We start from the raw sequence: 14,052 nt of genomic DNA on the forward strand, positions 1-14,052 counted from the left end.
AGGAAACTAAAGAAATGTTTTTTTTCAACTCCTAGACTTGGCATCAAAGCATGCGTGGTGATGATTCCCCTGCTGGGTGTCACATGGCTATTTGGTCTACTTACGCCTGTACATAAAGCTTTCGCTTACATCTTCACCATACTCAACTCTACTCAGGTCAGTGTTCGATGGTAACTCTCAAAAGTCATTCAGTCCCTATTATTATTTTACTTAGGGTCAGGCTAAACGTGAGAGACACAATTACATTGGTCAGTTGATATTTATTAGAATTCTGAGAAAAAAAGCTGTTAACTATGCAACAGATTCTTCTCCATTTATGAGATATGCAGTTTTCCCTCCTTCTTGGAAATCTTAATAGAAATTTGACTAGTGTATTTGAATGTTGTGAAAAGTAATGAACTTTAAATCATGTTTATGCTGCAGGGTCTCCTGATTTTCGCTTTGCACGGTATGCGAGACACTCAAGTAAGAAAAAACATTAGACTGATTCTACACCAACTGCATCTCATCAAGTCTTAGTGTTTCGATAAAATATCCGAGTGCTAAGAACCATATTCCTTGTTGCTCGTCTATCTGCAGATCAGAGAGCGATTTGAAAGAAAGATGAACATCGTTTTTCCATTCCACAATTCCACAAGGAAGAGCCCACACGTCAATCCAAGTGAGGTTGGAAATGTATGGGCAGTTGAATTGCAGTCTTGAGCTGAATTTAAATCGAAATCGCCTTAACTTAAATAACTGGATCCAGCCAGCCGTAAATACAGTCAATTACTTAGTATAATCAGCTATTAGTCGGTTGCGATCGGTCTGAGTTACAATCTGCAGACAAAAAGAAGTCATTCTCTTCATTATTGTTTAAGCACTCAACTACTTATAATTGTAACCTATCTTCTTTATGATTATAAGTTTATTTTCTAGGTGATCATATATTTGCAGGCAAGATTCATCGAAATAAACCAATCTATAGATTTAAATTTCTGATGGCTTAGTATCTTTATGACTGTCCTTCGAGTAAGACCACAGAAATCTAGAATGCCTAGTCATGCTGACATTCATACCAAGGAACTTCACGAGAATTTTACTAGGTTACGTAGTTATGATGTAACACTAACAATCTAGTTGTGTTGTAAGCTTCCAGAATTTTGAGGAATTATTTGTACATTAGGACTCAGTGCAGCAGTAGTACTTGTTGTTGACGGGAGTGACTGACTTTTCCGAAAGCTATACTGAGAGAGAGCTACTATGGAAGATTGTGAATTTCGAGGAACTTTGAGGACAACCATGAGATTGTGTCAGGGGTGAGCTAATAAATTGTGGTGGGCTTCAATCACTTTGTTTAGGGATAATTACTCTACCTCCTTTAAGAGTCGTTCCTTGGTAAGAATATTACAACTTGTTCAATAAACTATTTGGGTTTGTTGATAGATAATGCTCTTTCTGTAGGTTAAATCGTATTATAACAAATAATACTAATAGTCTTAGCAGCTAGCGCTGACATTCAATGTTGTTGCTCAATGAATAAGTAGATGAATATGTAAATATTTGAATAAATAAACAACTAGTTTTGAAAGAACTGAAAAAACCTCTTATGACTGGATCTTTTGTGGATCAGTTATATTTACCCATTTTTTTCGGATTCCTAAGAATGGAGTATCGTTTTGAATCGAAAACACATGGATTAATTAGGACTTAAATTTAGGCAATTTTAGCCAGAAATGGCATAAACAAAGAGATTATAAACTATTTGGCAGACATCATTAAACAACGATTAAAGAACTTTTACACAGATTATGCAATTTAAAGGAAAAAGCATAGCGATAGAAATGCCGAATATTTCCATGGGCCTGATTTTCAAATATCACTACAGCGGAGACGTAGCATCGAAGAAAAATTTCAAGAAGTAAGGGAAGGAGTCGATTTTGTCGATGTGCCAACAGTTAAGGACAGTCAAGGTTACGTCATACCTATTTATAAATAAACATGAATGACGAAGCGTACGATTAAGACGGAAGATGTTAAAAAAAAAAGAATTATTCTGGAATATACAAGTACATTTCTCTCTACAGCGCTCAAATGCGATAAGTCAAAGCGCTTCAGGGTACGATTGACTAAGTACATTGCAGCTAGGATAAGGGAATATTCCAGAATAAATAATCAATTATTTCATGGTCGTGGAGAGATACTAGGAGATTAGAATGTCTCGCCCACAGAGGGCATCACTATGACCCAGGAATGTCTAGCACTAAGAGCTTTTGACTCCACCGCTCCTTCAAAAATGTTGGAATTCGAACATTTGGACACAAAAGAGGTGGTCTGACGCTTTTGCAGGGGAGAGTTGTTTTGGAGGCTGAACATTAAGCCGTTAACCTCTGTTGGTTTTCTGATCAGTTAACGATCAACCTGGTGTAAACTCACATCGAACTTATGATCTAAGAAAACCGAGAAGAAATCCTTCGACTCAGAGTTTGCCGATTCATGTTAATTAATACATGCGCGAGTAAGTTCATCAAAGATCAAGGCATACGAAGTACTTAGACCCACCAAATGAAACGCACAGCATGTCATAGGCGAGATGAATAGATAATAATCATTTCTATTTATGCATACCAACTTATGGCATATTAGCTTTTGCTGGCGGTTGATAAAGGAGAAGTTTGTTTAAGACAATTTTATTCAGTAGAGCTCAGAAAGAAATAATCATTCTTAATATCAATTATTTTTTTAGTCGCTGCTCTGGAAAACTTGAACTATAAAAAGTATTTTAATGCTGTGAAAATTTTCGATTGTATTAAGAAAAACAATGCTCCACATCTGGTGCAAGTTGCTTTTTGTCTATTGGTCCGTGTATGACAGAAAAAAAAAATGGAGACTAACGCCATGAACATGTGTTCAGAGATCATGATTTGCATTAAAATCTAACTCGTACGAAAGGCTTTTTATGAGGATGCCGCAAATTTAAAACTCTCAAGCGAGGTGAATCAAATTTAAGTGTAACAATAGCTCTTAAGAGTAACCTTTGCATATCTTGGGCATGATGAAGTGGATGAAAAATGGAACTGACTCCGGCAAAATTTTCAAAGCGCTTTCAATACATTGTGCGCTGGGTAAGTACGAAGCTAGTTATTCCTGTTTTTTCTGCTGTAGCTATTACACCGTCGAAATCGACTTGCAATTTGTGAAATATTGATTTGGATTTTTGGAACTTTAATGATGAAATATACGAAACTCTACAGATGTCCTTTCTAAACTATTTGTTAATCATTAAAGCAAAACTTGGGGATCTTTGTATTATCACCATTATCATTATTATAATTTTCTATATATTCTTCGCTTTCCATACAATACCAAATAATTGAAAAAAGAATTACCCGGAATGATACATTCGTATAAGTGTAAAGACAGGTGTTGACAGCAACCTATAATAGTATCGTGCGCTTGATTAATTGCGAGATGAGTACGACTGAGTCCAATAAAGTCTGCAAATGTTTTTTTAATACTTGCGCGCTAGGTTAGTACCACCTTAATTATATCTCGACTTTCCATTTGCGAAACATTTATATCGATTTTGGAACTTCTTGTAAAACTCAGCCAAACCAATCCGAGAAAAAAATGTCAGGTGGTGGTTATTTGGCGCTCTTAATTAAAACAAAACACACCAGACTCTAAAGATTTCCGCATTAAACTCTTAGTTTATAATTAGAGAAGGATCTCTTATAAATTGGACTCCTGAAGCCCTTCATACGGAGCAAAGTAATCAGAAAGCAAATAGCACAAGCGAGACATTCATGCGGTGGTCATGTTGTTTCCGTCATGGTTGTCAATACAACAGCTTTGGCAGCCATATTTATGATAGCTTAATTGCAATCGTTTATGCCACCATGACAAGACGTCAAAAGGGAAACAAAGTCTCCCCTTCAGATAGCTGCTGAACGTGACGTGCTTAGACAAGAGATCGAACTTAATCATTAGGGTGTGCTTAAAATGGCATTAAGTTAAACAGATGCAAAATTTAACATTCGATCCGGGGTTTGGAAAAAAATGGTTGAATTGGTGTCCTTTTTCCTTTTTTTCATCGCAAGTTAAAACACCATTAGTATTCATGAATTTCGATATCTGATTTTCTGAACGAGCTCAGGGGTTAAAGTGACGTGCACTCACAGAAAAATATTTAAAGCAACCCTTAAAATTAAAGAATTTTTACGTATTAAAATTCTGGAATGGAACTACTTACAGCCTCACGGAGAACCTTTTTTGATTTAAGCTTAATTAAAAAATTCTGTCTTTGGCTTTTAATAAAGTCCTCCTATTAGTCATTTTTATTGGATCACCCCGAAATTCTAGATCTACGAGGATCACGGGCGATGATGTTACTTTATGCCTCGTGTTCCTCATTCGAGGGTCATGTACAATGAATTCCAGCCCAAAGGTTCACTGAAAGCCTTCGCATAAGGCGATATTCAAATATCGCGGAACCCAAACCTTTTTAGCTTTCAAATTATTGTTCAATTATTAACACTCAGGGTAGATGACTGCTGATTGCTCGCCAAGTTGGACGTCATGGACAATTAAAATATGTCTCTTTTAAATTATTCTCCTTTGTACCCGAAGTAAATTTTCTTACTTATCTCATTTACAAAAGAAAAAAAATATATATATATACATAGAGAGAGAGAAAAAGAGGGAGAGAGAATAATACATGGGCGCGTAGATATGGAATTTCTCGTCGAGTGTTTAACACGATAGCACACGAGTGAGCGCAGCAAACGAGTGAGATGTCGAGTTGAACACGAGAAGAGAAATTCCATATCTACTTGCCCATGTATTATTCTCTCTCCCTCTTTTTCTCTCTGTCTATGTATATATATATATATTTTTTCTTTTGTAAAATGAGATAAGTAAGAAAATTTACTTTCGGATACAAAGGAGAATAATTCAAAAGAGACATTATTAGTTATTCTCCTTTGTGTTCATCCACGCTGTTGGCTTCATCTGAAATTCACAATGTAGGCTTATAAAGGTCCGATAAATAATTGTCCTTTTACTTTCAATTGGCCGGCCACAACGTATTGTTAAAATTTATGGTTTACACGATACTCCGATGGATCTGAACAAAGGAATCCGTCTAGTAGTTTGCACACTAACAGACTTTCAACATTCGTGCACTCGAGCAAAGACCTCGTGCACTCGATTGGAATTTTGACAAATTGGAAGCAAATTTATTCTAGTTTTTAAAAAGATTTTTTTTATGAATCAAAAAAAAATGTTGCATACCTGAAAACCTCAACTAAAGAGAGGTTATTCCTCGATTGAGCCCTTCGCAACATGGACCTCCATCCGACTTTTCATCTGAATTTTTCCTTCTCGTCATCGCAACCACCATCAGTTCTTTGCTTGTTGTGTGTAATTGCTTGTCTTCTGTAATTTTGCAAGGTTTCATGGGATATGGGTAGGGAACAAAGTCGTTAGGGCTCGAATAAAGTAATGACTGAGTTTCCTCGAGGTCCCACTACGACATCCATGTTGGTGACGTCATCACTTATCCAGAAATGGTTATGACCCAGACTGTATAACCACAATAGCCCTTTACTGAGAAGAAAAGCCCACTTCATTTATAAACGAAAAGAAATGAATCGAAAATCCCCGAATAACAATCGTAAAGAGCGTTGGCGCTAACTCCTGAGATGGAAAAATGCGTTGAATCATGATTACAAAAACAACAATGGTCGTAATTTTCAATTTACAAAATTCTCATTTATTGACTTTGTCCTTACTGACAGAAAAAGTCTCTCAGGTAAACGGCCAAAATCGGCCAGTGGCAAATCCTCCAATTGTCGATTTTCACTCTCAGCCGAAAGAAATGCTAATACCAAAGCCACTGAATACGTAACTTTTGGTTTTTCTTTTAGTATATTGGTCTTCTTCCTCTCTACGGAAGTTTGAACCTCACTGTCTGTCAGCAATACAGATTTTTTGGTGTTTTAGCCGCCATAATTCGAGAAAGCTCCGACAAACAACTTGTATTGAGAATCGTGAAGCCTTTGCCAATCGTTTATCAACTTGACCGAGTGGCGCCAAAGGCGCGTGAGTCAGGCGAGTGTCAGCAGCTGATTGGCTATATGAACACACGAAAAAAAATACGATATTTTTCCACGTGTGTTGTTACGGCTTTTCTCAGGGCCGGAAATCCCTGTATAACACCACAGTTTATGTGATAAATATATATATATATTATACGGGTTCCGCAGTAACACCACAGAATATGGAAAAATCCTCACAAAATTTTGGAGACCAAAAGATACCCGAGTAATTTGCTTAGAGAAGCATTGTCCTTTCGTACTGCTGCGAGCTAAAACATTTTGGATTTAAAATTTGGATTTGCTAGGAACAGGTTAGGCAGTGTAATTCCAAGATTAACATTTATGCGTCTTAAAATGAACGGGAAAAAACGATAATATCTGACAGATTATACTAATAATTAGTCATAGACTTCCTGCTAGAATTACATCGGATTGTGATTTAAAACGTAAGTTGGAGAACAAAACAAAAAGGTCAAGGGATAACGGTGCTACTACCCTGATATCCACAATTTCCACCTGTAAAACGATACCTGATTCTAATTTTTGCTTCAGTGAGGTAGAGGGTTTTGATGTTCATCATTTGCTATCAAAATTAATTCTATAAAAAAATACTTTCCCGTGTAAATCATCAGCATTATTACATGACTGTAAATATATGAAAATCATATATGTACACTGCGGTTGAAGAAAGGAATATAGAGGCAATCCTCGCAGTTGTGAACTCTTCTTGAGTAGTAGTGAAAATAAGGCCTTAGAAAAATAAATTTCCCAGGTGGCTTGTTAGCTCTGTTGGTAGAGCGCTACAACAGCAGCTCAGAGGTCATGGATTCAAATCCTGTATGATCGCTCTACTATTATCCTTCTTTGCATCGGCTGCAGCTGGAAGAACAGCCATCGAAATTGTGCGTTTCACAACTTTTAATAATCTTTTGAGATTGTCCCGTGCTCTTTAAATTTTTGCTCTTTTTTCCGACAAACTTTCCCGTAACAACTGTACAAGGTTAACTACGAATCTCCGGTTGGACATTTATAAAAACTTTTTTTTTTTCGAAGTCTGCTCAGATGGGAGAGGAAAAAGGAAGAAAAGGGGGTGGGGAGGGGGAGGTGTCAGCTCAACGAGGAACTAATTGATATTCAAAATCTCAACTACCAAAATTACGTGAACTCACAGATAATCTTACCTGCTAAGAAATTAACTAATTCAGAAAGGCAGGCCAGAGATGGCGGACGCCATAGTTAAGAAAGATGTATCTTTGAAGCACAAACAACAGCACCCGAAGGTTTACATGCCATAATTTCTTTGATGCAAATCGGCATGCTCTGGTGAAACGGTGTGGCCACTATTTTCATCAACGATAAAAAGCATCCAAAACGTCCTTTGCTGACGCAAATACGAGTTGATAGTTTTCGCACTCTATGTCGTCCAAACGACAAATCGTGTGCGTAGCTACCGTTAATCCATTTGATCATAAACAATACGTTAACGAAGCTGACAAACGACCACTACGCTCGAAGGTTTCTCTCGTGGAAACCAATGACTGAAGTTTCAGGTTTTTCCCAAAGCCAGTTGGTAATGCGGCCAGTAGATACTTTCCAGAACCAGTGTAGAAATTGCTTCTTTTTGTTCCGATTTTAATGCGCTATATTAAATTCCATAAAAGACACTTAAGTGCTTCCTCGAAAGCGGAATCGAAACTAACAACTTCATTATTTACAGAGTTTGCCATCTTTCGCATTTTCCCGCCAGAGCTAAATGTCCAAATGACACATTTTGCCTATGATTCACAGCTGAAGCTTAACTACACCAATCAGGAACTCCGATCGTAGGAAAACGGGTTTTGCAAAATAATGATGACCTCGGACAGGCGTAATATCGATTCCCCTACCCCTACCCTTCCCTTTATTATTGACCGTCGGCCACCCATATCGTAGGCGCGAAGATCTAGAAAGTTCCCGCGTGTTTTGCAAGGTTCACTTGCAAGCGTTGACAGTCACCGCTGTGATTTCTTTTGTTTAACTCGACTCTTTTCTTAAATCTGCCTGCCCCACCCAAGCATTGCGGTGCTTTTGATACTTTCGACGACTAGAAATTAGGCTTTTGTTAATTGCAAAATCAGGGTCGCCTTTTTCCCAAGTTTTCCTGAGAAAGTGCCAGTTAGAAAAAACAAAAAACAAACAAACAAACCGTTGTTACACGAAAACTAAATAATTATGTTAGAAGGCTTTTTTCCAGCGAGACGATCAAAGTTAAACCGAAAAATCGAAAAAGGTCGGTAAGTTTATATCAAACAGCTCAAGATGAAATAAGAAATTAATAAGTCATACTCAGTGGTTTAACAATTAATACGCGCGGATATTTTGCGACTTGCGTGGCATTTTCCGAGTCTCGTAGGGGCGAGTGGAAATGACAAAAACTAGGCAAAATGTGTACTCGTATTATATGTTAAACCAGTGATTAAGGGATGTATTATTGCATCATAACCTCATTTACTAGTATTTTTGAAAAACATCTTACATCCCTATCTTAGCATCGATCATACCAGACGTGTGCGAAAGACGAATATAATGTAAAGGAAACAATGAGAGTGCTCTGTATAACCAATCGAGTGGATTTAAGAGTTTTGATCGTTCATAGCGGCCATTTGGTTACTCTGCTTTCCGTCCGCATTTTTGCCCTCAAGTGTAATACTAAGGTAATTTTATCTTGTGATATAATCTTGATGTTTATTTTTCCTTAAGGATACATCAATACCTACACTACCCTCGCCATCGCCATCGCCATCGCCATCGCCATCGCCATCGCCATCGCCATCGCCGTCGCCATCGCCCTTCCCCACATCCTCGCCCTCGCTCTCGCCGTCGACCTCAACCTCGCCATCGCTATCTCCATCGCCGTCATCGTCGCCATCGCCACTGCAGCTGGTATGTTTTCTAAATAGTCATTTACCGTTTTAATGCATGTCACTTTTCAGGATCTTCTCGGTGACACATTTTTTTTTAATTCAAGGCAAAGTAGTATGTTTCAAAATTACGCGGAAAAAATATTACCAGAAAGAGTTCCATACCTTTATCCAATGTTCATAACTTAACGGCTTTTTAACTTTGATATATAAACGATAAAAAGTAATTATTATATACATAGCAAGATTTACGCACCAAAAGGCATCGAGGTAAAAATAGTCTCTGCGCGCTAGAGAAGCCAGCTGATTGGTATTACGATTTTTTTACCAATGAAAAACGACGTATCTCAATGGCTGTATAATTACTTTCACTGGTGACCAAAACCGTGTCGCTCACTCGCCGTTCCTCTTGGCTGACAAATAGCACATTCTAAGAGCTTAGGCGCATTTTTCTTTGGAAAGATGGCTTCAAATCAGACTGACCATTTTCAGAGCCTAGATTCGTCAGTAGAAGAGTTCATAGACGTACAGGAAAATGTAAACACGATGTTGCTCTCTTCCACTAACTTCTTATTTTGAAAGGCGAGACGAGAACTGTGAGGTGGCTTGACCACGGGTTGTTTTCCTTCGAAAGAAGATGAAGATATGTTTATCTTTGAGTTCTGTTCGCCTTTCAATCTCGGTATGTATATAATGAATAAGTTATTTGACGGTTAGTTCGCTTGTACGATTTTTATTCACTCGTTGTGTAAATATCGTAGCGCTCACCAACCATAATCTACAAATATATAATCTTTAAGGATAAACCACCATTCAAGCCATATGAGGTAAGGATGGTGAGGCTTAAAAAATAATCCAGTCTCCTAAAAGAGTTCTTTGGCCAATGAATACCCTGAACACCATTTGGGGCCTCCTGCTGGACTTTTTCCGCATCTTTGATATGAATTGTATTTATGAGAATCGCTAGTCAATGTCATGGAAATAGTTTATGTAATTGTAGGAGGCGGTAGCTGTGTTGGAAGATTTCATCTTAAAAATCAAGAACGTCACAAAAGACAAGGCCGGCATAGAAGAGGTTAAAACACTGGAAAAATCTATCTTTGAGTTGGCAGAGGCCGTTGAAAAATTTGCTCTTAATTATAGCAAGCGACACCAGAGTGGAATGAAGCCTTCAGAGAGGATCGTTTCCCCAAAAATGAGTGAGGTTGCGGCACTCAATCCCGTTTAGTTTCAGTCTATTCCTTTGTTACTTACTGACACGCTGACTGACCGAATGAGTGGTCTAATTCCCTATAGCTAAATAATGTAAGAACTCAGTTACATGCCCAACTTTTTAGAAACGCTATTGTTGGATGTCATAGATTGATCTGTTCTTTTAATTTGTTTGATACTTTGATTTTTCACGGTGGGGAAGGGAATTCAAGGTATTCTTGAACAATCAACAAGAGAGAATCGGAATCCTTTAAATTGTGAAACCCTTCGTCTCGCTCCGTTTATTGAAACTTTTCTTAAATAATAGATTGGTGAGTAACACTTCACTAAATTGCCAAATCTTACAAATACTTTTCGCTTACTTCATAGTATAGACTAAGCTCAAAATTGGCCTATCGTTTGCGATGCATATGAATGCAAGATTTTTAACCGTACTTGTAAATTGAGTTTTGAAAATTTTTAGTCCATCTTCTACTGCTCACGTTTTCATCAGTTTTACATTGAAAAAACGTTTTATAAATGGTTGAAATCGTCGAATAGTCGTTGAGGGGCAAATACGATACAAACAATACACGTCCATCCAATAAGATTATGAAATATTTGTGTACATCGCAAAACGCTTATTTGTGTAGATGTGCTATTGCAAATTTCACCTTAAGTGTTTTCATTTGTCTTTTTTTTCCCGACAGTTTTGGTCATTCAAAAAGCCTATCACCAGAATGCTAGTGGCTTCCACTTTGAGGAACAACAATTGCCAGCGAGAATCGATATCGCTTCTTCAAATTTTGTGGAAAATGGCTCGTTTGAACTATTGTGGTAACTTTACAACTTTTAGCATTACCTCGGTTTGTCCAATCGAAACTTCTGTGTTGGAATAAAGCCTCATATAAATGTGTCTCCTTAGTTTACATAGTCTATCTTCTTTAATCATTCGCTTCCCTAAAATGTCACATACCTCAGAGCCTAATAAAAAATTTTCAATTTTGTTTTTTTCTTGTTGATCCTTGGGGGTTTAAAGGATCAATGGTGGTTGCGTGTGTGTACAAGGATTTGCATGACCTACTTCTGACGGATCAAGCCTTAAGGAGTAAAACAGACAACCAAAGGTGCCGTTATTTTCATATTACTCCATGTCGTTTACCTCCAAAAACACATAACACTGAAACACATAAGATCTAAGTTCAACTAAACTGAACTGAGAAACTTTCCAAAAACCCTAACTAGGGTTGGAAGACTCCCTGCTTGTCTCTGACCATTCCACTTCATGAAATATTGGCTTGAATCTACAAAAAATATGTAATATTGCTTCCTTGGTTCTGGTCTATTTTCAAATACAATTTCTTCATAAGTATATCAACTCCAGGATAATGGCCGTTACTATGGACCCCAAGCCAGACACATTGCGAGAAAATGTCATCCTAAAGTTCAAAAACCTAAAGGTAACGTGAAAATTAGTTGCTGTGTGTTGTTTTGATTTATTCTGACAAGATAAAACGCATTTTCAGGTCTTGACAGCGGAGAAGCGCTGTATGTTTTGGAGTGGCCTCAGCAAAAGGTAAAAAAACTACAATATATCATTGTATTGTATTTATTACTTTTTAATTTAAATTAAGTATGGGGGAGATTGAATGAACTTTCTCAGATCTTTTCGCGCAGATGAACACTTTCCTGAAAGCCAGCATGTTGTCGTTTTTTAGAGAGGGGAAGTCTGATTGAAATATTCTGGCAGCTATGACTACAATGGAAGAAAATCTTAGCGCAAAATTGTCAATCACCTCTTCCCCAAACAATGAATAATTTTTTAACTTTACTTTTTTTCATGTCCGACAGCTTTTCAGAGGAAGGATGCCATATAGTTACATCAAAAAGCAACTCAGACGAAACAGTCTGCAGCTGCAATCATTTGACGCATTTGCCGTCTTAATGGACTACGACGGTAGCAAAAAGGTAACAAACTTATTTTTGCCTTACTCAATAATTTTATGGGCTCAATGGACTTACTCAATATTTTCACTGAGCCTTTCCATCGTTGGGATACTTTTAACATTATTAATTTATTCTTGCCTCACGTAAGTAATGTACCTGAATAATAATGAGGTAGATTTTTAACTCCCCTTAAAAAAGCTGGTGAGAAGAGAGATCTCAATGCAAGTCTCCATGCAAACAAAAACATGCATGTTGGATAATTCACAAATTCAAGCTACATTTCATGCCACATCAGGAACGTTTGACCAAATCATGTCTTCAGTGTGTTGTTGTTATTGTCGTTTTTGCTTTTGTCTAATTCGTTATTTTCTTTTTTTTTTAGTATTATTTTATCAGAGATCTTTGTCAACCTCTCTCTCAAATTCGACTGAGTGTTTCTGTGTCCATTGGAGCTGGACCGATCATCTTCCTCGCCGGAATAAACGCCACAGAAAACAAAGTCAGTGGCCTCTCCTTCTGTCTATAGAATGGGTTTTCTCTTTGCACCGTAAATATCTTGTCCAAACGAGCACGTTAAGAACTATACGAAAACTCTTTCTTTTCACAGGCTGCCTGTGTTACAGTAGCAGTTCTGATGCAGTATTTCTTGATGGCCGCTTTCTGTTGGATGCTGATCGAGGAAATTTATCTCTACTTCTTCGTTGTGAAAGTTTACAACATTAACACCAAGAAGTACATGTATCACGTCATCTCATGGGGTGAGTTTTTTATTTTAAAACATGCACTTGTAACTATCACCATGCTTTCGGATCGCCAAATCTGGTGTTGTCATGCAGTAAAGTGTTTCGATTTCATTCTTGTCTATATGGGTAGGTCTTCCACTGATCATGGTGGCTATTTCACTTGGCATCGCTGCTGGAAAAGAAGGGTTACAAAGCTGCACGAGTAATAAACAGTAAGAAAAAAAATTAACGGTTTCTTCTTGCTCTTATCCTTTGTTATTCGTTCCTATTAATTCTTTTTTTTTTGTTTGTTTTTGCATACAGTTTGAAATCGGTATCATTTCATTGGCTGAGGATTTGTGTGTCTTTCTTGTGTTTCATTTCTTTGAGTTTAGTTGCTGGCTTTCCTCGACTAACAACCTGATCTGGATATTCGTCGCCTTTGTGGCTTTCATTGAAGTTGTGAGTTTATGATTAGTGTTGGTGATAGTGATTGATATACCTGGAATACTTGCTGCTAAACATTTTTTTCTCTGCTCTTCAAAAAACGAATTAAGTATTTATGATATGACCTCAAGCAATATTTACCATTTTCCTCTTCCTATTTACTCACAACAAACTGTGGACGTAGCTGCTGTTTACGAGGATGCTGGTCAATTTTAATTTAATGATGGCCGCCTTCAATAACGAGTAGAACCTGTTGAGATAATGTCTTCACAGGCAAAAGATAGCTTCATAAACTCTCCATCTTTTACCACATAATATGAGAAAAAATATTCTTGCCCTTCCTTGTTGATGTTCTCTCACTGTTTCACATTGATATACCAAGAAATTGTTTTCGTGCAAAAATAACTCTTAAAAACATTGAACAAGATGAAAGAAGCAGGAGGAGTAGGAGATATCAGATTTTTGTCATTTAACATAAGGATTCAATTTGTATTTTTCATTCAGTTCAGACACTTTAGTTCGCGATTTCTTTAGCTCATTGTCTGATAATCGAAGCTCATAATCTAGGTCCCCCGGTTGAGAGTTCTATTCCCTGTAAATGACTCTTTTATCCCAAGCTTGTTACCAAACTAGTAACGTCTCTGTAAAGGATCCTCTCCTGCTTTGCCAATTCGATAACCATCTCTAAATAATCAATTTGTTTTTATTGTATTCTTCAGCTCAATATCTTGATACTCGTACGAGTCATAAAGGAGATGACCAATTTGT

General features: G+C 37.3%; 4 protein-coding genes across 7 annotated transcripts in view; 3 read left to right on the top strand and 1 right to left on the bottom strand.

Annotated features, from left to right (window-relative positions):
• The window catches only part of LOC149052105 (replication factor C subunit 1-like), a 255,440-nt gene that overhangs the window by 30,164 nt on the left and 211,224 nt on the right, over nt 1-14,052 (bottom strand). The gene's annotated exons all lie outside the window — the stretch shown is intronic.
• LOC149052107 (CD209 antigen-like protein A) overlaps nt 1-14,052 on the top strand; it is a 53,841-nt gene that overhangs the window by 13,532 nt on the left and 26,257 nt on the right. The window lies entirely within an intron of this gene.
• The window catches only part of LOC149052108 (adhesion G protein-coupled receptor L4-like), a 98,260-nt gene that overhangs the window by 2,651 nt on the left and 81,557 nt on the right, over nt 1-14,052 (top strand). The gene's annotated exons all lie outside the window — the stretch shown is intronic.
• LOC149052109 (uncharacterized) lies at nt 11,884-13,583 on the top strand. The gene is made up of 4 exons (XM_089186188.1): nt 11,884-12,136; nt 12,512-12,614; nt 12,723-12,873; nt 12,989-13,583. The coding sequence occupies exons 1-3, from the start codon at nt 12,035-12,037 to the stop codon at nt 12,836-12,838; spliced, it is 321 nt and encodes a 106-aa protein (XP_089042314.1). The 5' UTR covers nt 11,884-12,034; the 3' UTR covers nt 12,839-12,873; nt 12,989-13,583.

The sequence above is a fragment of the Pocillopora damicornis genome, chromosome 1 (assembly GCF_964200805.1).
Source record: "Pocillopora damicornis chromosome 1, jaPocDami1.2, whole genome shotgun sequence".
Taxonomy (NCBI): Eukaryota; Metazoa; Cnidaria; class Anthozoa; order Scleractinia; family Pocilloporidae; genus Pocillopora; species Pocillopora damicornis.

What these genes read in the sequence shown, in the direction of transcription:
- LOC149052109 (XM_089186188.1), top strand. Translation starts at nt 12,035, where the DNA reads ATGCCATATAGTTACATCAAAAAGCAACTCAGACGAAACAGTCTGCAG. An exon ending in ACTACGACGGTAGCAAAAAG is followed by an intron (nt 12,137 to 12,511) that starts GTAACAAACTTA and finishes TTATTTTATCAG; the next exon opens with AGATCTTTGTCAACCTCTCT. An exon ending in TAAACGCCACAGAAAACAAA is followed by an intron (nt 12,615 to 12,722) that starts GTCAGTGGCCTC and finishes TTCTTTTCACAG; the next exon opens with GCTGCCTGTGTTACAGTAGC.